Genomic DNA, 22,035 nt, shown 5'->3' on the forward strand with positions numbered 1-22,035 from the left:
AAAGTAAAAAGTTAGGGTCGGTAGGGTAGGGTANCTTTTTACTTTTTTTTTTTTTTTTTTCAATCAAAGCCGGGACAATGAACGTATGATCTGTTTGTACTACACAGACAGGGATCTCCCCAGAAATTCAGAGCAGGGTGGAGGAGCGGGCGGCGGGGGGGAGGTCTGGAGGGGGGGGGAAGCTATTGCATTTTGTCTTTTCCAAACACAAATGGAGGTCATTTCCTGCAACTTCAGTTCTACATTTTCTGTACAACTGCAGATGTATAAGGCAGTAGAAAGGTTCAAGATCTGTACTTAATTATCCTCATGTTCAAAAAAAATTCTACCCTTAATTTTGAAAAAATTGGGCATAGGTTCCCCGGATGACCCCTAACCGGGGGCCAACGGTGCTTCCACAAGTTCAACAAGTGAAAAATACATGATACAAAATGTACATGTATTTACTACCTGGAACTTGGAGCAATTTATTCCAAAGATGTTAACTGACATTAATATATTAAAAACTAAACCAAATCCTATTTCTCAAACAAATCACATATTGACACAGCTGAACAAATAAAAATGTGATCATGTTTATAAACTCCACTCAAAAACAATTTTTGAGAGACACTCGGGTCACGGTACTAAGCGTGATAATCTCTAATATCTCATCTGATTCTCCCAATATGTAAAGGGTCTTTACAATGACAGCATCCAACCGCACATGCATAGAAACAACAATATTACACAAGAAACCAATTAATTCGGAAAATTTCTCAGTAATGTTTGAAAATTAACCTTACTAAAATATAACTGAATTTTTATTTCAGTTGTAGCGTAGCCGAAAAAATATTTTTCATGCGTTTAAAGTATCGTTTTAGCACTGTAATATGTACTTATTACATGTATCTATACATTTGGATGCTATCTTGACCTTTGACCAATGTTATTGTGAAAACAGGTCGGCCATGTTGTCTTTGTCGCCGTGAATTTTCGAGCCGTTTTTTCGAGCAAATTTCAACCGTTTTAAACATTTTACGGCCTCAAAAACTCATATAACGAGGAAAACAAGTTGTAGTTGTTATTTTCATGCGTAACATTTCTTCTGGGGATGGATTATTTTTCCGTCGAGCTGCCGAAAACTTAGCGCCATGCCGCAACCATGCGATCGGGCGCGGCCGGCCGGCGGGAGTTTTACTTTGTATCGGTGAGCTTTCGTGATGTAAACAAAGACAGTCGGAGTTGTTTACATGAAAATTTTGTTGTGAAACGCCAGCGGGGTGTCAGATTTTCTACCAATGACAACGTTTTCTTTGTGGCGTCATGGCGAGATCGACAATTCATCGTCAATTCACAGGATTGTGCCGACAATGGAATTGAATAGCGGCCCGATCCGTGCAATTAGCGCTCGATCCACGCCGCCCGACCGAAGAAAATTGGAATGACGAGCACATTTATCGGGGATAAAATCCCCAATTTTGAAAACCGACCGCTAGCCGCTCGAAATTTTTGGTCGGCCCAAAAAAGGCTAGGGTCGGGGGGTTTTTCATAGGGTCGGTCAGGTAACCGGAAACACAACATTTTTTTTCCTAGGCCTTAGCAGTACGTACAAATCTCTGGTAACTTTTTCTACCAGTACTTAAATTTGATTTTATTGGTATATATTGACTGAAGGAGTCAAGGAGACCATGTATACATGTACATGTAGGTGTGTTTACTGGCCTCAGTCCTACTAGTAAGCATTAGCCTTTCTTCCTGTCTATTTCTTCCTTTAGAGATTCTTACTAATTGAAGCCAACACAAGTAAAAGTTCCTTGGCTAATTATTGGGCCTGGGCAAGCGTAAAATTTACTAGTGATGGCATAATTCCCACACTGTCTGTGTTTTCTCACTGACCTGTAACAGGAAAACCTGTCAGTCCTGTCATTCAAAATGCCCAGATCTTATCTCCAAATGCTTTTGTTACTTTGTAATCTTTGGAATGTTGGATGGGTATTCTGCCCCCATTGTGACTGTTGTAGGTCTCTAGGTGATACATTTTTGGAGAAAAAGTTTTGGTGTCTCACTTCCAAATTTGGACACTTTGCAATTTGCATACTTGGGGGCAAACACATTACACAGTATACCTAACTTTTGTATATATGATTGGAGAGATTTGGACAGTGAAAGGTCTGCTTGGAGATTACGTTTTTGGTGACCTGCCACGTTACACACCAAAAGCCCCCTGGGCACATGGCACTCACATAACACATCAATAAAAAAAAAAAGTTGCTCAACTTGCTGGTTGATGGATGCCCCACCCACCTTGGTTGCAATGTACAAATACAAAACAATCGGCTCTTGCTAAATAAGTGGATATAGATAAAGAACTGTACCATTTAGCTATGTGTTATTATTTCAATTTACTAGTTTTTGCTAATTACAGCTATAGTTCACAATTAGTTGTAGGAAAGGCCTCAAAGACTAAATAGGTCTGTTAGTAACACCTTAGTAACTTTCGGCGTAACACAGCTGGTGTGTTACGCCGAAAGGCGGTTATACCGGCTATACAGATACAGATACAGATACAGGTCTCTGCCTTCCCCCATGCAGCACATGCTGCTTTTGTATTTTATTTCTACTTTATCATTTATTTTTATGTGCGAAAATAAAGAATACAGAAAGAAATGCAAAATACTATTCAATCATTCACCAACCTGATTAAACAATTCCTTCTCCCCCCAGCGTATCGTACAGATGAGGGTTTACCGTGGGTCCTGCCGGTGGTGCGGACTGTGGAGTCACAGATGGCTGCCGACCCCATCCTGAACCACGAGTACCTGCTAAACATCTAACTCTAAACATTGTTTAAAGCTATCTCTTACAATCGTACCTTCTCCCCCCAGCGTACCGTACAGATGAGGGTTTACCGTGGGTCCTGCCGGTGGTGCGGACTGTGGAGTCACAGATGGCTGCTGACCCCATCCTGAACCACGAGTACCTGCCCGTGTGCGGACTGGACAGCTTCTGTAAGGCCGCCACCAAGCTCGTGCTAGGAGAGGACGCCGCGTCTATCGCTCAGAACAGGGTGGGGAGCATGTCGGCAGAACGTAACTGCACCTGCAAAATGATTTGACCAAGTAGACAAATAACATGCCAGTGGAGGTAGCCCCCCAACTTTAGCTGAGTCTCTGTTGGTACAATCTATGATTTTGACAAGCATAGACTATTTGTTAAATAGATATGAATGAATGAATGAATGAACTTTATTGCTTGACAATCGTACATGGTACAATGTGTGGCAGTAATACAACAATACTACAAAACTAAACTATGTATAACTTATTTCATTTCTTACTACAAACTACTATCTATACAGTATATGAGTTACAATATGTTCATGTATTGATGATATGGTCTCGCTTATGAAATATAGCAGCTACCAGTAATGTGATTGAATGTTTAACTTTTAGGATATGTTAGGCAATGTTAAGTTACAGCAATTGATCAGGATCTCTTCTGGTACAATTGCTGGCTGTACCAGATCAGAGTCTCTACCCTGACATACATTGTACATCTAGACGTGAATGAGATACATAATGTGTATCCCTGTGTTTCCAGGCTGCAGGTGTTCAGGCCCTGAGTGGTACGGGTGCCCTGAGGCTGAGTGCAGAGTTTTTCAAGCGGTGTCTGGGCATGAACGTCATGTACCACTCCAAACCTACCTGGGGTGAGTTTGACATTATTCTGATCCATACTTAGTATACATATACATTAGCTATTCTTCCTGTGTGGTCTTCTTCTTCCTATAGAAGCCCACATGTATTTCATGCTACTAAATGTTCTCGAATCTGTGTTTTAGTGATTTAAGAGATGATCCATTTCAAGTATTACCTTGTTGTGGAAGGGTTGACATTACATATGACTATAAGTTAGCCTGAGTGTCAGCCTTGTTAGCTTTCGTCAGCTCCCCAAGATCCGCTCCCCGCCAACAAGCAGATCTTGGGGAGGGGACGAAAGCTAACAAGGCTGACACTCAGGCTAACTATAGCTATGAGTATCATCTCTTCAAAATGTCAAAGCTGAGACCAGACTGTAAGGACTGAAAGACCCCTGCTCTTTTCAACAAATTTGGTGCCAAACAGCTACTAATGCATGCATGAAAGTTTAGTGCTGCTTTGCTTGGCAGTTCATGTGTGAGAATTTTGTGTTCTGTTTCCTAGGAAACCACCTCGGAATCTTCAAGCACGCAGGTTTTACAGAGATCAGGGAGTACAGGTACTGGGACGCCTCCACCAAGGGCCTGGACATCAAGGGCATGCTGGAGGATCTCAGGGTAAGCAGGGAACATGTCTTTTTTCTTCTTCTTTCATTTTGAGGCAGCTGCCTTCAACTAGCTGAAGATACCACTGCCTTTTGTGGCTAATACGAGACGGGTTTGCCACGCCTTCATCCAAGTGATTTGTAGTGAATCACCAACTTCCACATAGTAGTATTTGGACCATCATACACTGGGGCATGCCCCTGCTCTTTTTCAAAAGGTATGGTGGGTTCTTTAAGGGTTGTGGGGTGTCCCCAAACACAGGACTTCCATCTTTAGTCTCTACCAGGCTTCAGAGATCAGAAGCAGCTGAAAAGAGTGGAAAGTAAGGTCTGCTACATTGGAAGTTGCCATGAACTGATACACCCCCCAGTACCCGCAAACAAGCGAGGTAAACATCTTGGGGATCAAGCACCCTTCGGGCCAGTTGAGCCACATTATGCAAATATCTCGACTCCCACTTAATTGACTTCCTAAATCCTCTTAGCTTTTACTCAAGGGGAGTTACTGCAGCTACATGTATTTTCCATAAATTAGAGAAGTTTTAGATTGTTTGGATGCAGGCTTGAGGATTATTTAATTTCAGGCTATCATGGGGAACTGTTGGTGGTACATGTAGAATTTTCTTGTAGCAGTGCCATCTAGTGGGAACGATCTAAACTGCAGCTGTGTATGTGAAGCACTGTCTCAGCTGAAAAGTTTTTTTCTCAGATTGAATTCACTGAAATCCTTAGATAAATATTGACAGTTTAGATGATTTTTTTTTTAAACAAATTTTCTGTACCAACTTATTTGAGTACATTTATATTGATAGATATATATTGTGTCAATGTACAAAATTAATGTAATATTCTTCCACCTCGTATTTACCCTAGGCTGCACCAGAAGACTCAGTAGTGATCCTCCATGCCTGCGCTCACAACCCCACCGGAGTGGACCCCAACCCCAGTGAGTGGGAGCAGATCATGCAGGTCGTCAGGGTATGTGCAAAATTAACGCCTTCTGGAAAATGTGTTGTTTGTTGTAGACTTAGAACTTCAGCACTTAGTTCAAGGTACAAGTCACTGGTGCAATATATAGCAATCAAGAAGAGTTAGTGCTTGCTTTGTAACAGTAGGTCGTGAGTTTAAACCCCGGCCGAGTCATACCAAAGACTTAAAAAAATGGTACATACTGCTTTCTCTGCTTGGCACTCAGCATCCATGAGAGTATGGCTAGCCCCCTTCTGTAGTGCTTGCACTACTGTGTGGCCAAAGGGCTACAGAAATGATCAGACACAGGAAATCAGGTGAACCTGAGAGTAGGTTGACAGCACATGGATGGTGAAGATTGACAGGCAGAATGACAGGAGGTCAGAGGGTCAGACACAGGAAATAGGGTGAACCCAAAATACTTCCTGGAAGTGTGAAATCTGTGATTTCTTGATGATTCTTATGATCACAACTGACACACACTCACTCTCCTCTAGTATGTAGATAAAAAGTCTGTATCTCTATCTAAAACGATGGTTACAGTTACTGTGATTGACACTTGACAATCAATGCCTTTCCTTCCCTCCAGGAGCGGCGGTTGTTCCCGCTATTTGACTCGGCGTACCAGGGCTTCGCCTCGGGTGACCTGGACAGAGATGCCTACGCCGTCAGGCTGTTTGAGAAGGCGGGATTCGAGATGATGGTCGCACAGTCCTTCTCCAAGAACTTTGGGCTCTACAGTAAGTTATAAAATAATTGTTGTGAGGACCTGGCTTCATGCAATAAATGCCATAGTTGGAGCCTGGTCTGGGTCACATATAACAAAGAGACAAACACTCAGGCCTCCTTTTCTGTTAATGGTGGATTGTAGATTCACTACTAGTTGGCCCCTCTTACAACTGCATTAGAACCCTTGAGTGTTTCCAGGTTTTTAAAGTTGCTCATATACATTGTATATGTGTTGACTAGTTCTGCTAGTAATCACTTGTCTAGTACATTGTATTAGTGACACTGAAGAAGAGTCACTGTGATGGATTTCCCTGGAAACGTCCAGAAGTAATCTCTGTAATGTATCCAATAGTGGAGTTTAAATTTACTATGAGTATTGTTTACCTGGATGTCTAACCTTCATCAATGTGTCTCAGGATGACAGTTGACTTTTTTGAGGTTTAAAGAGTTCCCTTAAACATCTCCATGCAAAGTACGATTAAAGTTTGACTTCCCTGTTCCAGACGAGCGTACAGGAAACCTGGTGATCGTTTCTGCGGACCCAGAGTCGCTGAGAAGAGTCCGCAGTCAGATGGAGGTGATCGCCCGCCCCATGTGGTCCAACCCGCCCAACCACGGCTGCCGTATCGTGGCCACGGTGCTCGGGAACGCTGCCTTCTACGCAGAATGGTGAGAACTATATACCGGGACACTGTTTCTGGGACTTCTTTGGAAGTGTTATTTTGGGTGGAGTTAACAACCTGATTACAGACTTAACTTAGGTGTTAAAAAGTTGCTACAGACTTAAACTATGTTTTTAGGAATAAATGGTGAATGGCCTTTTTAAAGATTTTTGGTAATTCAGTGGTAGGTCCCAGGTTCGAAACTCACCATGCCGCCACATTGTGCCCTTGGGAAAGGTACTTAACATGACTTCCCTCCCTAGGCTTGCATGGTGGAGTGACACCCACCTAGCCTCATAGGCTAATCTGTCTAAATGTATACCAAAAACACACTACGGATTTGGTGTGCCAATGTGCCAGCATCTGCACATTTGACACAGGGAGCCGTAATTTTTGTTGTTTTTTTTTTCACCAGGAAGGACAACATCCGTACGATGTCCAGCCGGATCAGTGACATGCGGCGGCTGCTGCACGAAAAGCTCCGTCAGCTGAAGACTCCCGGGAACTGGGACCACATCACCAACCAGATCGGCATGTTCAGCTTCACCGGCCTGGGGCGTAAGTTCAACATGTAGAACAGTTTTCATGTAATGAAAGATAAATACATGTACATGTATACACATGTTCAGCATCACCGGGTTGGGGCATAAGTTCAGCAAGTAGAATAGCTGCATGGAAATTTTTCTTACCTCTTGGTTTTAAGCTTTATTATCATTTTTTTACCATTACTGTTACATTGTATTTGCTTTTATTCTTGCTTTGTTTTGGAGTTTCTGATTTTTTTGACCATTACTGTTCAATTGTATTAATTTTGTTTATTCTTGCCGTGTTTATTTCTCATCTTTATTTATCCATTACCTTTTTGTCAACATCCATGGACATGTATCAAGCATGATGTCACCAAGAAGTACTAACAATTTAAGAGCCTTCATTCTTCTCAAAGACTCTTGTGAATAAGGTCACGTCTTTAACTCTCAAAGGTTTATGCTCGAAAGTGATTGGTCATTACTTATCATGATGAAGGCGACTGTGGTCCCTTGCGTATCCTTGGAGTTGGAATAAATGACAGCACCGTATAGTATGATTATTACCAACACAAATGAACTTCCATGATGCAGTTCTAATTATGAAACAGCTTATTTCACAGCGTAAGTCAAAGCAGGAGGGCTGCAACAGCTGTTAATTAATATCATTTATCGTTTTTCTTCCCAGCCAAACAAGTTGACTACATCATCAACAAGTACCACGTGTACCTGATGAAGAACGGTCGCATCAACATGTGCGCCGTCACCACGGGCAACGCCGATTACATCGCCTCTGCCATCAACGATGCAGTCACTAACGTCACTGAGGACCCCAAACTGTGAGGAGCCAGCTAGCCGAAGTTCCAACTGAGCAGTACTCAAAGTGGTTATTCAGATTTATCTGTTAAATTTAGTTAGATTTGATCACATAAGAGCGCACAGGTTGAGATGCTTTGAAATGCTGTAACCTAGTATCCAGTCTATTGGGGTTGGGGCGGGTTCTCACCGAGGACCCAAAACTGTGAGGAGCCGGCCAGCTAGCTGGAGTTCCTTCCAACTTCAGGGCTCGAAATACTTTTTTCTGCATACCTGCACTGAGTGCAGGTAACATTGGAAATTTACCTCCATCAGACAAGATTTACCCGCACCACTCAGACTTTGAGAAGTATGGGTTATACTGAAAACTGTTCAGAAACCATTGCCATTATTTCTTTTAAACTTCATAGATGGTAATAGTCATTGCAGCAAATAAAACTCAACATACACCTACATGTACATGACTTTAAACCCAATTCGTGGACCAGTACATGGACCAGGTGGACATCGGAAATACCTGCACAGCTCCAATTTTACCTGCACTAACCTACATTTGCAGCTAGTATTTCGAGCCCTGAACTGAGCAGTATAGTACTCAAAGTGGTTATTCAAATTTATCTGTTAAATTTGTTTAGATTTGATCACATAAGAGCACACAGGTTGAGATGATTCGAAGCACTAGCCTGGTGTCCAGTCTATTGATGAGGTTGGAGCAGGGTTTCTTCGGGCTGCAGGAGCTCTTCCTGCCCGACTCAGCTAGGTTCGCCGGTAGGTTTTGCTCAACAGTAGTTCAGTTAGCCCCATCATAAAGCTCCTACAGGCGTAATACACTTCCACTGGTCAACAAACTAATACAGCTCCCAAAGAGAGCTAGCCCACCCTAATCTCCAAGCAGATCCCTTTCAGTGACAAAAAGACAGTATCAAATTGGCCAGGCAGTATCCATTAGCCAGAGAAGGTCACCAGCCACTGACGGGTTAGTTGGTGGGGGCAGCGACAAAAAAATATATAAAAAGGTAACAATCATTCCCCCACAACCTCTGCTTGGAGAGTAAGCCCGCCCCAACCACGATAGACTGGACACCAGGTCAGAAACACTGTTGGTACATACACAATTGTATATGTCCAAGTGGTTTTGAGTGACTTTTGGGTGGCATTGCATGCATGGCTAGTACAATACTGTGGCATGCTCGATTAATGGTAAAAATTGAGTACTAATTACTCACTTTAGATCGTTATCATGCAGTTAAAAAAGATCCTATGAACACTACAAAAGATTGTTGATATACATGTATAAAAAAAAAGAATTAGCTAAGAATGAAACTGAAGTGAAGGATTGACAGTGCAAATGCCTTACCCGTACCTATGCATCATTTCAAAGTAAGTGTATCTGTGTTTGATGTCTAGAAAGATTGCACCTATTATGTTGGAGCACTTTACAAAATATTACCACATTAAAAAAAAAATTAAACAAAGCAAATCATTTTACTAGTACTTTCAGAAAGTCGAAAGTACTGGGGATATTCGATGGATAAAATCAGAGTGAGAGAAATCACTTCCTGACTTATCTACTACCTTTTTTTCACAAAATATTTGTCAGGAAGATTGTCAGAGAAATCGTTTTGGGACTTATCCAATGCCTTTTATTTCCAATTTGGTCAAATCACAATGCTGCGACCGGTAGAAAAGCATGTTGGCATCATGATTTTTAATGTTATGCCAAATTCTTGTAATTAAAAGCCATGACTTTTGTATAGTGCTTTATTTTGCAAGAGTAGTCCTTACATAGAAGATTTGGACTAAAGTATTAAAAGAGATGCATTATTTTGCCTCTGTGGTAAATTGTGAATTATAAAAAGTCAATTTATAAAAGAGTAGTTTTGTAATTCATATTTCTCTTGAAAATTATTGTATCAAATATAATGGCCTATATGTCAAAGCATGCCATATATTCAATATTTATACCAAATATCTTGTAGTGCCCCAAACTAGAGCAGAAAGTCCTTACAAATACATGTACCTTCTCAAGAGTACACAATGTATTGATATACCTCTAGTAGGTAATTCTGATATACATGTACAGTACTGTAGTGACTGTTGTAAAGACATCTCTCTGTAATTTTCAAAAGTTAGAAATTCAAAGTAAATGTATTTGGCTTGTGCTTGAGTGTCTTTTTCTTTCAAGTCATATTACTAACAGATGGTCCAGGAGTAATTCTGTCCCTAGACACTACTAGTATCCAGGCAATGCATTAAAAATTAATTTCAAACTTCTAAAACAGATAGTGGCAAGAGAACGCAAGAAGACAAACAACAAACAGTTTATTAAAATGCCATTACATCATTCCAGCACCACATCTGTTGGCCTAACTTGGTAACTGCTGTTTACCAACTGTAGCTGCCATGCAACAAAGATGTGCAGAGCCCTTGGAGAGTTAGGAAACCAGTGAAATGCTGCCAATAGTCAACCCTAGAAAAGCACCAGAAATTTGAAAATCTTCCTGAGCACATCTTTACAAAGCTGGAAGAAACATTTTCTTCGAAATTAAGAATTCATACAGTTAGTGACTGCTGAACAAGTCTTATCTATTTTCTTGTGACAGCCATACTTAATGTCTTTAAGTTAGCGTTTTCAAATGTCACAAAATACTTGAGGCACACAACAAGATTGTTACATACTAGTGATGCATACCTAAACCCAATTTCAGGTTCAGGTCCGGATTCAAGTCCAGAGGTTTAGGTTCAGGTCCGGACTTAAGTCCAGACCTAAACCCATGGCATATACAAAATTGCTTGTTGGCAACCTTGCAATGTTGTCTGGGTGAAACTTTGGCCACATAACATGGAGGCTGGTACTTGACGATGCCCGATGGCAATGTTTTCTTCATTTTGCAGCAAAGATTTTGGAATCTACGAAGGTTTTAGGTGGTTTAAAAAGAAAAGGGGTATGTGAAATGGTCTTTTATGGTAATAAGTCCGGACTCGGTTCTTGACTTTTAGGTTTTTTTGGACTTGAACCTAAACATTTTTACAAGTCCGGATCCAAGTCCAGTGAACCGGTATGCATCACTATTACATACCATTTTACACATAGCACTTCACTACCCATTCTCTATCCATGTTTTATAGCTTTCTTTCAATCAAACTTGCAATAAAATCATGCAGTAGCACTCAAGAACCATGATACGTCCAACCCATGGATATCATGATCATGGATATCAAGTATCTTTTTTTTCCATATCACAAAGGTTTGTATGTCTTGAAGCTTTCCAGGTCGTGAGCATTAACTTGAGCTTGTAGTTCTTTAGACCTCACACAGGACACACACTTGTACTTCTCCATAAGTTTCTTCGCTCTCTCCTGTTCTTCAATACAGACACAGGAAATTCCTGCAATGGTAGAGGATGGTAGCATTGATAAGAACTATAAAAGGGCTGCTAGTGTCATGGAAATAAAAGGAAACCTACAGGTTTGTAAGTCACTGAATAGATAGACTTTTTACACAACCAAGTGTTTTATTCTGCCATCTGTCACCTTCCTCAGGGCAATTCTGACTGGTTCACATTGCACAGCAGCACAGGTGTCACTGCTATAGAGTATATATACCATAAGATATGTACATATCTACACAGCTGAATAAAAAGCTTGGTAGTGTTATAAGACTCTCTTTATTCTGTACCTGCCACAATGCCCTGTTGTCTCTCCACCAGCTCCACTGCAGCAGTCATGCTCCCTCCAGTCTCAATCCACTGGTCCACAATCAGCACCCTTGTACCTGCAAGACATGGTCAGGCTACAATCATTCACACATCTCCATTGGCCTAAAAAAATGTTATGAAGCATTGAGCGGCAAGCAGAAACACAAAAACTGCTAGCTCCTGGGAATCAAACCCTGGCCGCCAGTTTAAGACCCCGACGCACCAACAGCGCACTAGGCTATATGGTCTGGACCTGTTAGACAAGTCAGTTGGTGGAACTTGAAACCAACTGTTACAATTACACTGACCAACAAACATCATAATAAGCCAGTAACAACATTGAAACACAAACCTGGCCTGAAGGCATTCTTCCTAATTTCCATACGTTTTTCCCTCTTGGAGTAGTCCTTGAAGCTGACATCGTCCACTTCTGAAGGAAGGTGTCCGTACTTACGTATGGCGAGAAATCCCTTTTTCAGGTGAAAGGCTATGGCAGCACCTGTTTAACACAATCATATAACTTTAATGCCATATACGTGGAATGTTCTAAACATGATATTTTACCAAGGAGCTTATAGGATCTTTCCCTGTATGAATACTAGTACTAGTAGTAGTATACATGTGAAAAAATATTTAAAAGACTGCTTTCTTGTTTATAATCAGAAATTTTTTTACCAAAACTCATAATTAGCCCCACTTGATATGTTATATACTAATCCCTTGTTGTTTTAATTATCAATTAGTACCTCCAACTGTAGATGACAAGTTTTATTCAATTATAATTACCTTTTTGTACTTATTATGTTCAATAGTTGCCATATATTGTATACCATGTACAATTGTTGTGCCAAGAAGTTCTTCTACATTTCTTCTATGAAAACTACAGGCATCACATCTTTTTTTTTTCAAGGAACCAATTCCTCACTCTAGCAATTTGCAATGGTTAACCAAATAAAAGAGGATGCAATGGAGTGAGTGAGTGAGTGAGTGAGTGAGTGAATAAATGGAGTGCCATAGAGTGAGTGTGTGAGTGAGTGAGTGAGTGAGTGAGTGAGTGAGTGAGTGAGTGAGTAAATGGAGTGCCATACCAAGAACATAACCTGCAGCATCTATCCCAGCCACCAGGTCTATTTCATCAGGATTGAAGTCCTTTGTCATGTCTGCTATACACTGGTGAAAAGCCTGCATGACAACAACTCATTGTTATAGAGTTTAAGCTTGTTCCAACACAAGGAAAAAACTGACCATAAATTTTTGGTTGATCCCGTCAACCTTTGTCAGATGTGTGAAGCAATTGCTGAATTTCCAGAAGTTGGAAGCATGATGACGTCAGGCTACGAAGAAGGCAATTTACATCAGGGCCCATCAACCCTCTCTGAACTGTGATGGTGGCAGATTAAGTCTTCCCGCCACTTGTGATGCACTCCTGACGTCATCACGCTTCCGGAAAGTCAGCGATTGCATCACAGATTCACACATCTGACGAAGGTTGATGGGATCAGCCAAAAATTTCTTTTCGAGTTCTTTCGTTGTACTGGAACAAGCTTGAACTCTATAACTATGGATTCTACCAACACAGATGAGCTTTCATTCAAAGAACTCATTGTAATGTAGTAAAATGATTGTACATACCGGTAATCATCATGATTATACTTATCTCCTTGATAACAGTCAATGCAGCAAATAAAAGTACTTTAGTATATTGTTCCTCACCTCAGCATGCCTGTACATGGCAGTGGGATCTAGCCAGCAGAATTCTGGTCCTCTCGTGTTTGGTGCCATCAGGGCCAGGTACCAGTCAGGTTCCCTCTTGTCCTCCGCCATAACGTCACACTTTGTATGATCTTAAATATGTAATACAGATGGAAGAGTTAAAACACATTGGAATTTTAAATTTACTATATCAAATTATGTAAAATTGAGATTGTGGTTCTGCAAATACCATTACCCCTTGGACTGATCCCAAGTTTTCCAGGGCAATTTTTTTTTACGTTTTAAATTTCTGCTTTTTGCATTAAACTTAAGTGGGTGGGGCCATGGATTCAATCCGTCATGTCTGTTTTGATTGTCTCCCAAAAGCAATCATCAACAAAGACTCCTCCTGATTTTCCTTTCACACCACAGGGTGTCTGCTACTAGTATGTACCAGTTACTAGTACCCTGGTGACAGACCTCTGGTCCAGGTCATTGACCTTGTGTTTGGCACAGAAAAAGAAACAGAGCAAAAACATTGTTTTCAATTTCATTCTGTGAAGGTAAACACAAAAAAATATTATCATTCTGTGAACATGTAACATGTACATGTGTAGGGAAACATATGACTGTTGTTTTCAAGCTTCATGCTACAACCTGGGAAGGTGATATAATTTCTGAAATCCTTCTGACATTGAATATGAGGGAACCATTAAAATGAAACCTGAGTAAAACTGTAAAGCAAGCTGCATGCAAATGTCAAATTATGCAAGAAAACCCGATGAGGAAAACACAACCTGAACTTGACTTTCAGTAGATCGCGACGTGGCTCTGTAATAGCCTAGTAACCATTTCCACAGACAAACAAACCAGTTGTTCTTAGGGTCAGACTTTGAACTCAAGTCAGCATAATGTTAGATGGCTGTGTTTTTGTTTACATTCCTTCGCCTCAATGGCCTCCACCAATCAGCAGTGCCGTTAGAAAGCAATTCGGGAACCAATCTCATTCATAAAAGCGCGCCTGATTGGTTAGTCGGTATGTCAGCCCCTTGATTGGCATATAGAATATACCACTAAGTCGTAAAGGGGTGTGGCGTTTTTAAAGTGTGAATAAATATGCTGGTATTTTACAGTTTTGATTAATTATTGAAAACAAAAAATGTAAACTATAGTAATTATATTAATAAAATTTTATATGTTTTTAATATTGACATTTTAATGAAGTTGGTGTAACTGACATTCTTTGTTTTTACCCCTCTAAATGATCTGCCTTTCATGAACCACATGACTTTGCATAAACTGGTTGAAACCGCCCGCCCACTGTCAGAGCAGAGCAGACGAGAGAGAACTAGGACTCTTTGGAGGTTTCCAGTCGCAAATAACCGGCTAAAGCTAGGTTTCTGGCCTCTATTTAACAGTATACACCTAGAGGAAGATCTCAGAAATATCTGTGTGGCGGCAACTACGGTGAAGACATCGTAGAGATGCCACCAATGGCGAACGTGAACGGGAATGTCGTTTGCAGCAACCGCTTTCTCAGGGGTGTTGTGGAAGGTAGGTGAAAATTTTGGCGAATGTTTTCAGGACAAAACGCGACCATGTTTCCTCAGATTTGGTCAGATTTGTCGGCAAATTTCACATAGAGGGCATCTTTAATGTATTTTTGGACAGCAGGCGTTGAATTTTTGGCGTTTTTTGCTCAGAATCGTGGCGGAAAGATTCCGAATCCGGTTGTCCAACTCATCACCCCTTTTCCGCCATATTGTGGCACATCCATCTTGTCGAACTGACGTCTATGCAAATCGGGCCGGTCTGCAAGCTTGGGCCTCAGGCTAATGGGCAGCAAATATATTCGGTCGTCAGCGAGTTATGTTTCCTCTGGGAGATACGTTGTTCTCCATGTTGTACGGCGCACTGTCGGCGCGTTTAGATTTTTTTAAAGATTTGTACGTGGGGTTTTATAGAATTTAGGACGACTTCAAACATAGTAAAGAAATGCTGCCATTCTAAAAATCATCTGATGATCACATACTAGTAATATTTTTATGTAAACAGTAAACAGGACATAACTATAGATGACACGGAGGGATATATATGATATTAAAAAAAAACACATCTCCTAAAAGATATAACGATTGTGAATATTTGCCAAATCTTACCAAAAAGGATCCTGTCAATATTGTTGATATTCAGTGATTAACAACTTCAGATTCAGAACAAGTGGTTGTCTCAAAATCTTAACAAACTCTTTGTTCTACAAAACTGGTGTCACAAACTACATTGTGGTATGGCTTTGATATATACATATTTGTCTGCCCTCATGACTTCATGATTCATCCACATGGAGCCAATATTACCATATCTGAGTGAAGTGTCATCACATCACACAAGACTGAAGAGTCACATGAAGGCCAAAAGATTATTTTGGAAAACTCTTATTCAATGGTGTTTTATATGTAGTACATGCTGCAAGAAAAGGCATTGGAGCAGGCATAAAAAATTGGAATTTTTCCACCTATGATCTGAAATAAGGATTATTGTTGTTGCAGGTTTTTATGGAAAGCCATGGACCACGGATCAGAGACGAGAGTTGTTCAGAAGGTGGGTATCTCTTACAAATGTCTGTAACTCAACTTTTTTATTGCATTATTTGTACCTGGAATATTTTTTGTTGATACTGTGATGGTTTTCAAATTAAATTTGGTATTGATATTTTTGTTAAAATAGATGATAAACCGGACATCCTTGTTGTTTTTCCTTGTCAGGATGAACAAGATGGGACTGAACACGTACCTGTATGCACCCAAAGACGACTACAAACACAGGGCCTATTGGCGAGATCTTTACTCTGTAGAGGAAGCAGGTACGTCTATTGTACTCACTACTCTTGCATTGTTTGCTTCATTTCAGTAGCAATGGGCATAAAGAAAATTGTTACTTCTTTCAACTTTGCTTTTGGGAATTATGCCTTCCTGAGTTGATCTGAGTTGTCTAGAGCTAGAAGTCCAAGGGTTAGGTGTAACAAGTCGATCGGTGTAATATAGCCAGCTGCCGCCGCGCCGCGTGCCTGCGAAGCTGGTGTGTTACGCCGAAAGGCGGTTATACCGGCTATACAGATACAGATACAGATCAGGTTTAATATAATTTACCAAGACTTTTAATCTCTCTTGTCTCTGCCAACAGAACACCTGACAAGTCTGATAGCAGAAGCCAGTGAAAGCAGCGTGACTTTTGTTTATGCGCTTTCGCCTGGTCTGGACATAACTTTCTCCAGTGCAAAAGATGTTACATTTCTCAAGAGGAAACTGGAACAGGTAACGACTTTTTCTTTCAACTATGTGTCTGAATATAGATAGCAAAGCATCTTTATGATTATTATGGAATTTCATCATGATAAACTGGCTGGCACATTTGACCAAGGAGGTTGAATACATTTAACATTCAACTCCATATCCATGAAGCCTTGTGTGAATAAGGTTGCAGTATATGGCTGTAACTCTTGCGAGTTTTTGTTCGGAAGTGATTGGTCATTACTTATCCTGATAAAAGTGACAGTGGTCATTGAAAATTTGATCCTTGCGCACCCTTGTGTTAGAGATGAAGTTCAGCATTCTACTTTCATGACTTATTGTTTACTTGACTCTTTTCAATAACATCATTTCCGTGGTTCGTAGGTCAGCCACTTTGGGTGCAAGGCCTTTGCGCTGCTTTTCGATGACATCGAGACGGACATGTGCATCGCCGACAAGGAAGTGTTCCAGTCCTTCGCCCATGCACAAGTTTCTGTCACAAACGAAGTGTACCAACACCTGGGACAACCTACATTCCTCTTCTGTCCAACAGGTGGGCTCAGCTCTGTAAAAAGGCCATTGTTTCCATGTTTGCTTTGCAGCCTTGTCCCTTTCAAAGATTATTTTGTAACCAAAAACAAGTTCCGGCATGAGACTGCTAGTATTGTATATGTGCAAGCTTAGATGTGAGTCTGTAACTAGCTATAATTGAAAGAAATGTAATATGTCATTTGTATGCTTTTAAAATAAGAAGATTCATCACATGACTGGTTTGTATGATACTATTGATAGCTAATCAAAGTATTTTGTAACTTATGAATTCTGTACATTGTTTTGCCCCATAGAATATTGCGAGTCCAGAGCAGTGCCAGATATTGAGTCCTCACAGTACCTCACTACTATTGGCTCCAAGCTTCTCCCCGACATAGATGTCCTATGGACAGGTGAGTTGGTAGTTTAAATCTTTGTGCTTTCATGGTTTTTTGAAGAAAGGAAGTATATTTATTTCTGTTTTCTTTCAATAGAGTGAACACACTCAGTGCTTAACGCGTTGCTTTTCAGACGTACCCTGTGCATAGTGTTAAAGAGAAAAACACAACCAGTGAAATGAAATGGAACTCAACACTAACAAAAAATATATAACCGAGCGTCAATGCAGAATCTTATAACATAAATCTGAGATGATATGCCAGGCTAGGTCAGCGATGTCCATGTGTGAGTTTGAAGCTATTATTTTGCTTCCACAGGACCAAGGGTAGTGTCGAAAATCATCAGTGTCGAACATATCCAGAAAGTGACCAAAACTATCAAGAGGCCCCCGGTCATATGGGACAACATCCATGCCAACGACTACGACCAGAAGCGCGTGTTCCTCGGACCGTACGACGGCCGCTCGACCGCGCTTATGCCGCACCTGCACGGGGTCCTGACCAACCCGAACTGCGAGTTCGAGAGCAACTTCATGGCCCTCCACACGCTGGCAACCTGGAGCAAAAGCACCGTCGACGTGACCAAAAAGGAAGCGGAGGGCGGGGACAACAGTACCGTCACCTCCGACATCAAGCTAGAAACAGAGGGCGTCACGGAAGACTCCAGCGCGAAATCCGAAGGAGGGTTATACGACCGGAACGCGGCACTGAAACTGGCGCTCAAGGACTGGATGGAGGAGCTCAAAACGCCGAAGACGGGCGCGATGGGTGTGTTGAAAAGGAGCGGAAACGTAAGCGTGATAACGGACTCTGTCACGACAGTGAACACGTGTATGACCATGACCCCCACAACCACCAGCAGCTGCACCCAGCCTGTCATGTGCCCGGTCAACACCCTGACGGGGGAGCCCATAGACATTCCAAAACTTCCGTCCAGTCCGTCCACCGATTCCGCCTTCGACTCCGTAACATCCGCCAGCTCCGAATCCAAGGAATCCGAAGAGGGGGAGGGTCTGGAGCCTATGGACATTTCCTCCTCTCCCGCTGTCTCTTCTACCCCTCCTGCTAGCGCGCTGTCCGAAAGTACGTCATCAAAACAGGAAGGAGGGGACGTCGCGAAGAAAGCTGAAGAAACACAGCCTTGCACGACCGTCACGGCTGACGGAAAGGTGCCTGAAACAGAGACGATGCAGATAGACTATGAAGGAGTGGACATGAGCCCATCTAACCCATTGGAAATGCAAACTGACACAGAGGAAATCAAGTCCAGGATAAACCTCCTGTACACGGCACAGCCCGTGACGTTGGACGACCTGGCGATGTTGGTGGACTTGTTCTATCTCCCGTTCGAGCACGGCCCCTTTGGGATGCACTTGATAGAGGAGTTTATCTGGCTGAAAACCAATTCCAGAATTGTGAGCAAGTGCAAGAGAACACTCAGGTCAACAGCTGAGGATGTGAGTAGAAGATCCATGTTTCCTGCATGCATTGTTGTCTTAGATTTAGATGCATGTCAGGATATTACTGAAAGACAATATGCTAAATAGTAATCATTGCTTTGACATTTTACACAACGTTTTGCTGCAAATTTGGCCTTAAAAAGTGCTCACTGCAACCCTGTAAAGCCAAAGTAGAAAACTGAATTCAATATAACACCTTTAATACCTTTTTGTTCAACAATCGTGAAACTCTCAGAAGATGATGATGATCAACAATGCCAAGTGTTTTGCTGTCAAGATTTGTTGCTTGTATGATTTGATTTTGTACAACTTTTCGTTTGTTTTTTTTTGCAGGTGAAGGAATGGCACGAAAGAGCGGAGAAGTACGACAAGAGCTGCCAGAGTGTGATGGACATGGTCAACCGTCTGCTGAACGCGCCCAACCGAGCCGCCGTCTACGAACTCTTCCCTTACGTCTATGAACTGAAGGGCGTTGTAGCCCTTATGAAGTCTTTTGTCAAGTGGCTTGGTAGGCAGTGGCTGTGATTATGTTTTCTTGCTTGCAAACAGGCTGGCTTCGTTTCAGTTTTTGGCACAACACGCAAAACAGGAACCTACCATCATAGAAAAGCTGCTAAAACAAACAGCTAGGTGCTTTGATTGAATTCTGCCAACTCGTTGTTCATCACAAGAAGTATATTTATATCATAACTTGCAGTAATTTTTTTTGGAGAAAAGTAAAATTTTTTTTTCCATAGGATATTTTTCTTTAGGCTTTTTTTCTGAAAGCCAGCCTATTTTCCAGTGTTTGAAATGCCACCTGTGCTGAAAACCATTTGCAGTGTGCGCTGTTTACATGCTGCGACTTGTAACGTCACTTGCTGCGCATATTTTCTCTGCCCCGTTACACTCTAGGCAGGACCACAGATCACTCTTTCAGTGGGCATCTTTTATCCAAGTCTTCACTACATTCTCACGTTCAAGAAAAGAATACCATTGCTCATATATTTAAGTAGTTATCCCTGCAAAAAATTTTCTTTCACGAGTGTTTGTAATTGTTTGAAAAGACTGGACAAAATCTGTCTGAAAAGGGTGCATTTCAGTCGTGCCTCGAGTGTATTGACATGTCTGTACTAATTGTCTACCGTTGTCAGGGTGTTCCAATGCCCTCTTGTAATATTATACAACACTGCAAGTGGTTTTTAGGCACTAAAACAAACAAGTCTAGTATTATGCTGAGTCTGGATGATATTATCAAAAGAGGTAGCACAGAAAGAAAGTTTGGTAGAATGTTTCTCACATTGCCAAAGCAGAGCTGTTGCTCTCAGACTCCAAGTGCGAAACTTAGCACTTTATCTTTTCGGATGTGTATGAAATTCAGACTTTTGAAGCTGGTGTGTTACGCCGAAGGGCGGTTACACAGGCTATACTGATACAGAGACAGACTCTCCATGCATGGATACTAGACAAATCCCAACTGCCTTTCCTCCTTCAGCAGGACATGGCACTTGCCCATACCCTTCACTAATGCCTTATTCCGTTTCTCTGTCCTGTGTAAAACAGCGGGCGGACGTGACCTAACCAGCAACTTCACCCACATGATTCGCTGGGGCGGATGCACATGTATGAAGGCTTCCACGTTGTCTAAACATTGTTTTTAGGTCACAAGTCGATCATGATGGATATCATCCGTCTATTTTTTTCGGAGAGAAGGAATTCGAAGTTGTAACGATCGGTCGGTAGGTGTCTGAGGTTAGCACCCAGGGACAGGGAAGTCACATACTCACACCACCTCTCCCAGGAAGGGATTTTGTATTACATATATAATAATCTCACTACTTTCCCAGACAGCACAAGGGCTCAATTTGTGCTGCTCTTATTCCATTTCAGGTCATTTATTAAAAAATTTTATTCTCGGCATGTGATCTTGTACTTGAGACGGGCCTTTTCTGACCGCTGTTTGAATGGCTGCTTTCTTCATGCTGCTTTTGTCTTCTGTCATAAAATCAAACCATAAAATCAGAAAGTTGTCAATTTTTGTTAAGTTTTAGATGCTCCTCTTTTACAATTTGGCATCAGTGCTTTTCCTTTGGTGCTGAACAGACATTTGGTAGTTGGAAGAAGCCATTTTTCAGCTGATGAAAAGCCTGTCTTTCTTGCAGGATCACATGCTACACAAGCATAAGTTTGTACATTATTTTCCAGACTTCCAAGACTTTACAGGCAAGCCTTTATTTCTGTCCCACTGGAATCACCTAGAGGCCATCATCCAGTGGCAAACAAAAATTGTCAACTTACCGTAAAGGACTTTTGTATGTGGAATCACTAAGAAGTAACGATGATGAAAAAAACGCTGGTGTGGATTGTGGACTCCAGGGTTCCTTAGGGACAGAACCCTTTCAGGCTCTGCATAAACAGAAATTGTTGCCTGGATTTTTTTTTCTCTTTCACAAGTGCATTGTGGTTGGGTTATGACAGTCAAGAAATGGACCCATGCAATGGTGTCAGGGCAGGGACTCCAACTTTACATCCGTTGGACTGCCAGTAGTTTACATAGGGTGTTCCTTACAAATAAACCTGAAAGTAAAACATATGTCCACGGCATCTACAGTCTTTGGATGCCTAGGCACAGCTACAGCTGTATGGGTTCTGAGTGGTGTTACGTGACCCTTACAACATGCGTGCCAAAAATAGGTGTACATGTATCTATGCAGGCATGTGCAGGCATCCTATGTATGAACTGACCCAACACTGTGTCCATTTCTAGAAATAGCCCAACCAGTGCTTACCCGGCAAAATTGTCAGTTCTTGAGCAGGAACCGGCTTTGTGCAAACGTGTGACTTTCCTGCCCTGGGGTTAGACTTTGGCTGTTTGCCTCGAGATCCCCAAAGTTAGAACATGTTAAACAAGAAAAGGAAGAAAAAAAAAAAGAAGAGAAAGAGAGACCGAGCACACTGATTTTGAAGTATTGCGCACAGATCAGAGAAAGACACGTAATTCAC

At 41.5% G+C, this 22,035-nt stretch overlaps 3 protein-coding genes across 4 annotated transcripts in view; 2 read left to right on the plus strand and 1 right to left on the minus strand.

Annotated features, from left to right (window-relative positions):
* The window catches only part of LOC109471471 (aspartate aminotransferase, cytoplasmic-like), a 9,504-nt gene extending 999 nt beyond the window's left edge, over nucleotides 1-8,505 (plus strand). Inside the window, exons 2-9 of the mRNA XM_019770802.1 lie at nucleotides 2,868-3,049; nucleotides 3,583-3,691; nucleotides 4,185-4,297; nucleotides 5,158-5,262; nucleotides 5,843-5,993; nucleotides 6,486-6,651; nucleotides 7,060-7,202; nucleotides 7,857-8,505. Of these exons, the coding sequence (XP_019626361.1) occupies nucleotides 2,868-3,049; nucleotides 3,583-3,691; nucleotides 4,185-4,297; nucleotides 5,158-5,262; nucleotides 5,843-5,993; nucleotides 6,486-6,651; nucleotides 7,060-7,202; nucleotides 7,857-8,011 (1,124 nt within the window). The 3' untranslated portion in view covers nucleotides 8,012-8,505. The remainder of the gene's footprint in view (nucleotides 1-2,867; nucleotides 3,050-3,582; nucleotides 3,692-4,184; nucleotides 4,298-5,157; nucleotides 5,263-5,842; nucleotides 5,994-6,485; nucleotides 6,652-7,059; nucleotides 7,203-7,856) is intronic.
* Nucleotides 8,506-11,076: 2,571 nt separating this feature from the next.
* LOC109471539 (adenine phosphoribosyltransferase-like) lies at nucleotides 11,077-13,530 on the minus strand. Its single transcript, XM_019770887.1, has 5 exons — nucleotides 13,396-13,530; nucleotides 12,771-12,864; nucleotides 12,035-12,181; nucleotides 11,664-11,759; nucleotides 11,077-11,373 (listed from the first exon to the last, which is right to left on the minus strand). Exons 1-5 carry the CDS (start codon nucleotides 13,504-13,506, stop codon nucleotides 11,225-11,227), a joined length of 597 nt encoding a protein of 198 aa, XP_019626446.1. The 5' UTR covers nucleotides 13,507-13,530; the 3' UTR covers nucleotides 11,077-11,224.
* Nucleotides 13,531-14,694: 1,164 nt separating this feature from the next.
* The window catches only part of LOC109471441 (protein O-GlcNAcase-like), a 14,731-nt gene continuing 7,390 nt past the window's right edge, over nucleotides 14,695-22,035 (plus strand). The window contains exons 1-9 of one of the 2 annotated variants that reach the window (XM_019770753.1): nucleotides 14,695-14,928; nucleotides 15,924-15,975; nucleotides 16,140-16,237; nucleotides 16,558-16,688; nucleotides 17,049-17,217; nucleotides 17,510-17,608; nucleotides 17,912-19,050; nucleotides 19,387-19,561; nucleotides 20,596-20,655. In XM_019770753.1, coding sequence (XP_019626312.1) covers nucleotides 14,859-14,928; nucleotides 15,924-15,975; nucleotides 16,140-16,237; nucleotides 16,558-16,688; nucleotides 17,049-17,217; nucleotides 17,510-17,608; nucleotides 17,912-19,050; nucleotides 19,387-19,561; nucleotides 20,596-20,655 — 1,993 coding nt within the window. In that variant the 5' untranslated portion in view covers nucleotides 14,695-14,858. The remainder of the gene's footprint in view (nucleotides 14,929-15,923; nucleotides 15,976-16,139; nucleotides 16,238-16,557; nucleotides 16,689-17,048; nucleotides 17,218-17,509; nucleotides 17,609-17,911; nucleotides 19,051-19,386; nucleotides 19,562-20,595; nucleotides 20,656-22,035) is intronic. The other variant, XM_019770754.1, reaches the window with a different exon arrangement.

The sequence above is a fragment of the Branchiostoma belcheri genome, unplaced genomic scaffold, assembly GCF_001625305.1.
Source record: "Branchiostoma belcheri isolate BF01 breed outbred unplaced genomic scaffold, Haploidv18h27 scaffold25, whole genome shotgun sequence".
Classification (NCBI taxonomy): domain Eukaryota; kingdom Metazoa; phylum Chordata; class Leptocardii; order Amphioxiformes; family Branchiostomatidae; genus Branchiostoma; species Branchiostoma belcheri.

What these genes read in the sequence shown, in the direction of transcription:
- LOC109471539 (XM_019770887.1), bottom strand. Translation starts at nt 13,506, where the DNA reads ATGGCGGAGGACAAGAGGGAACCTGACTGGTACCTGGCCCTGATGGCA. An exon ending in CCATGTACAGGCATGCTGAG is followed by an intron (nt 12,865 to 13,395) that starts GTGAGGAACAAT and finishes GTTGTCATGCAG; the next exon opens with GCTTTTCACCAGTGTATAGC. An exon ending in ACAACAGGGCATTGTGGCAG is followed by an intron (nt 11,374 to 11,663) that starts GTACAGAATAAA and finishes CTACCATTGCAG; the next exon opens with GAATTTCCTGTGTCTGTATT.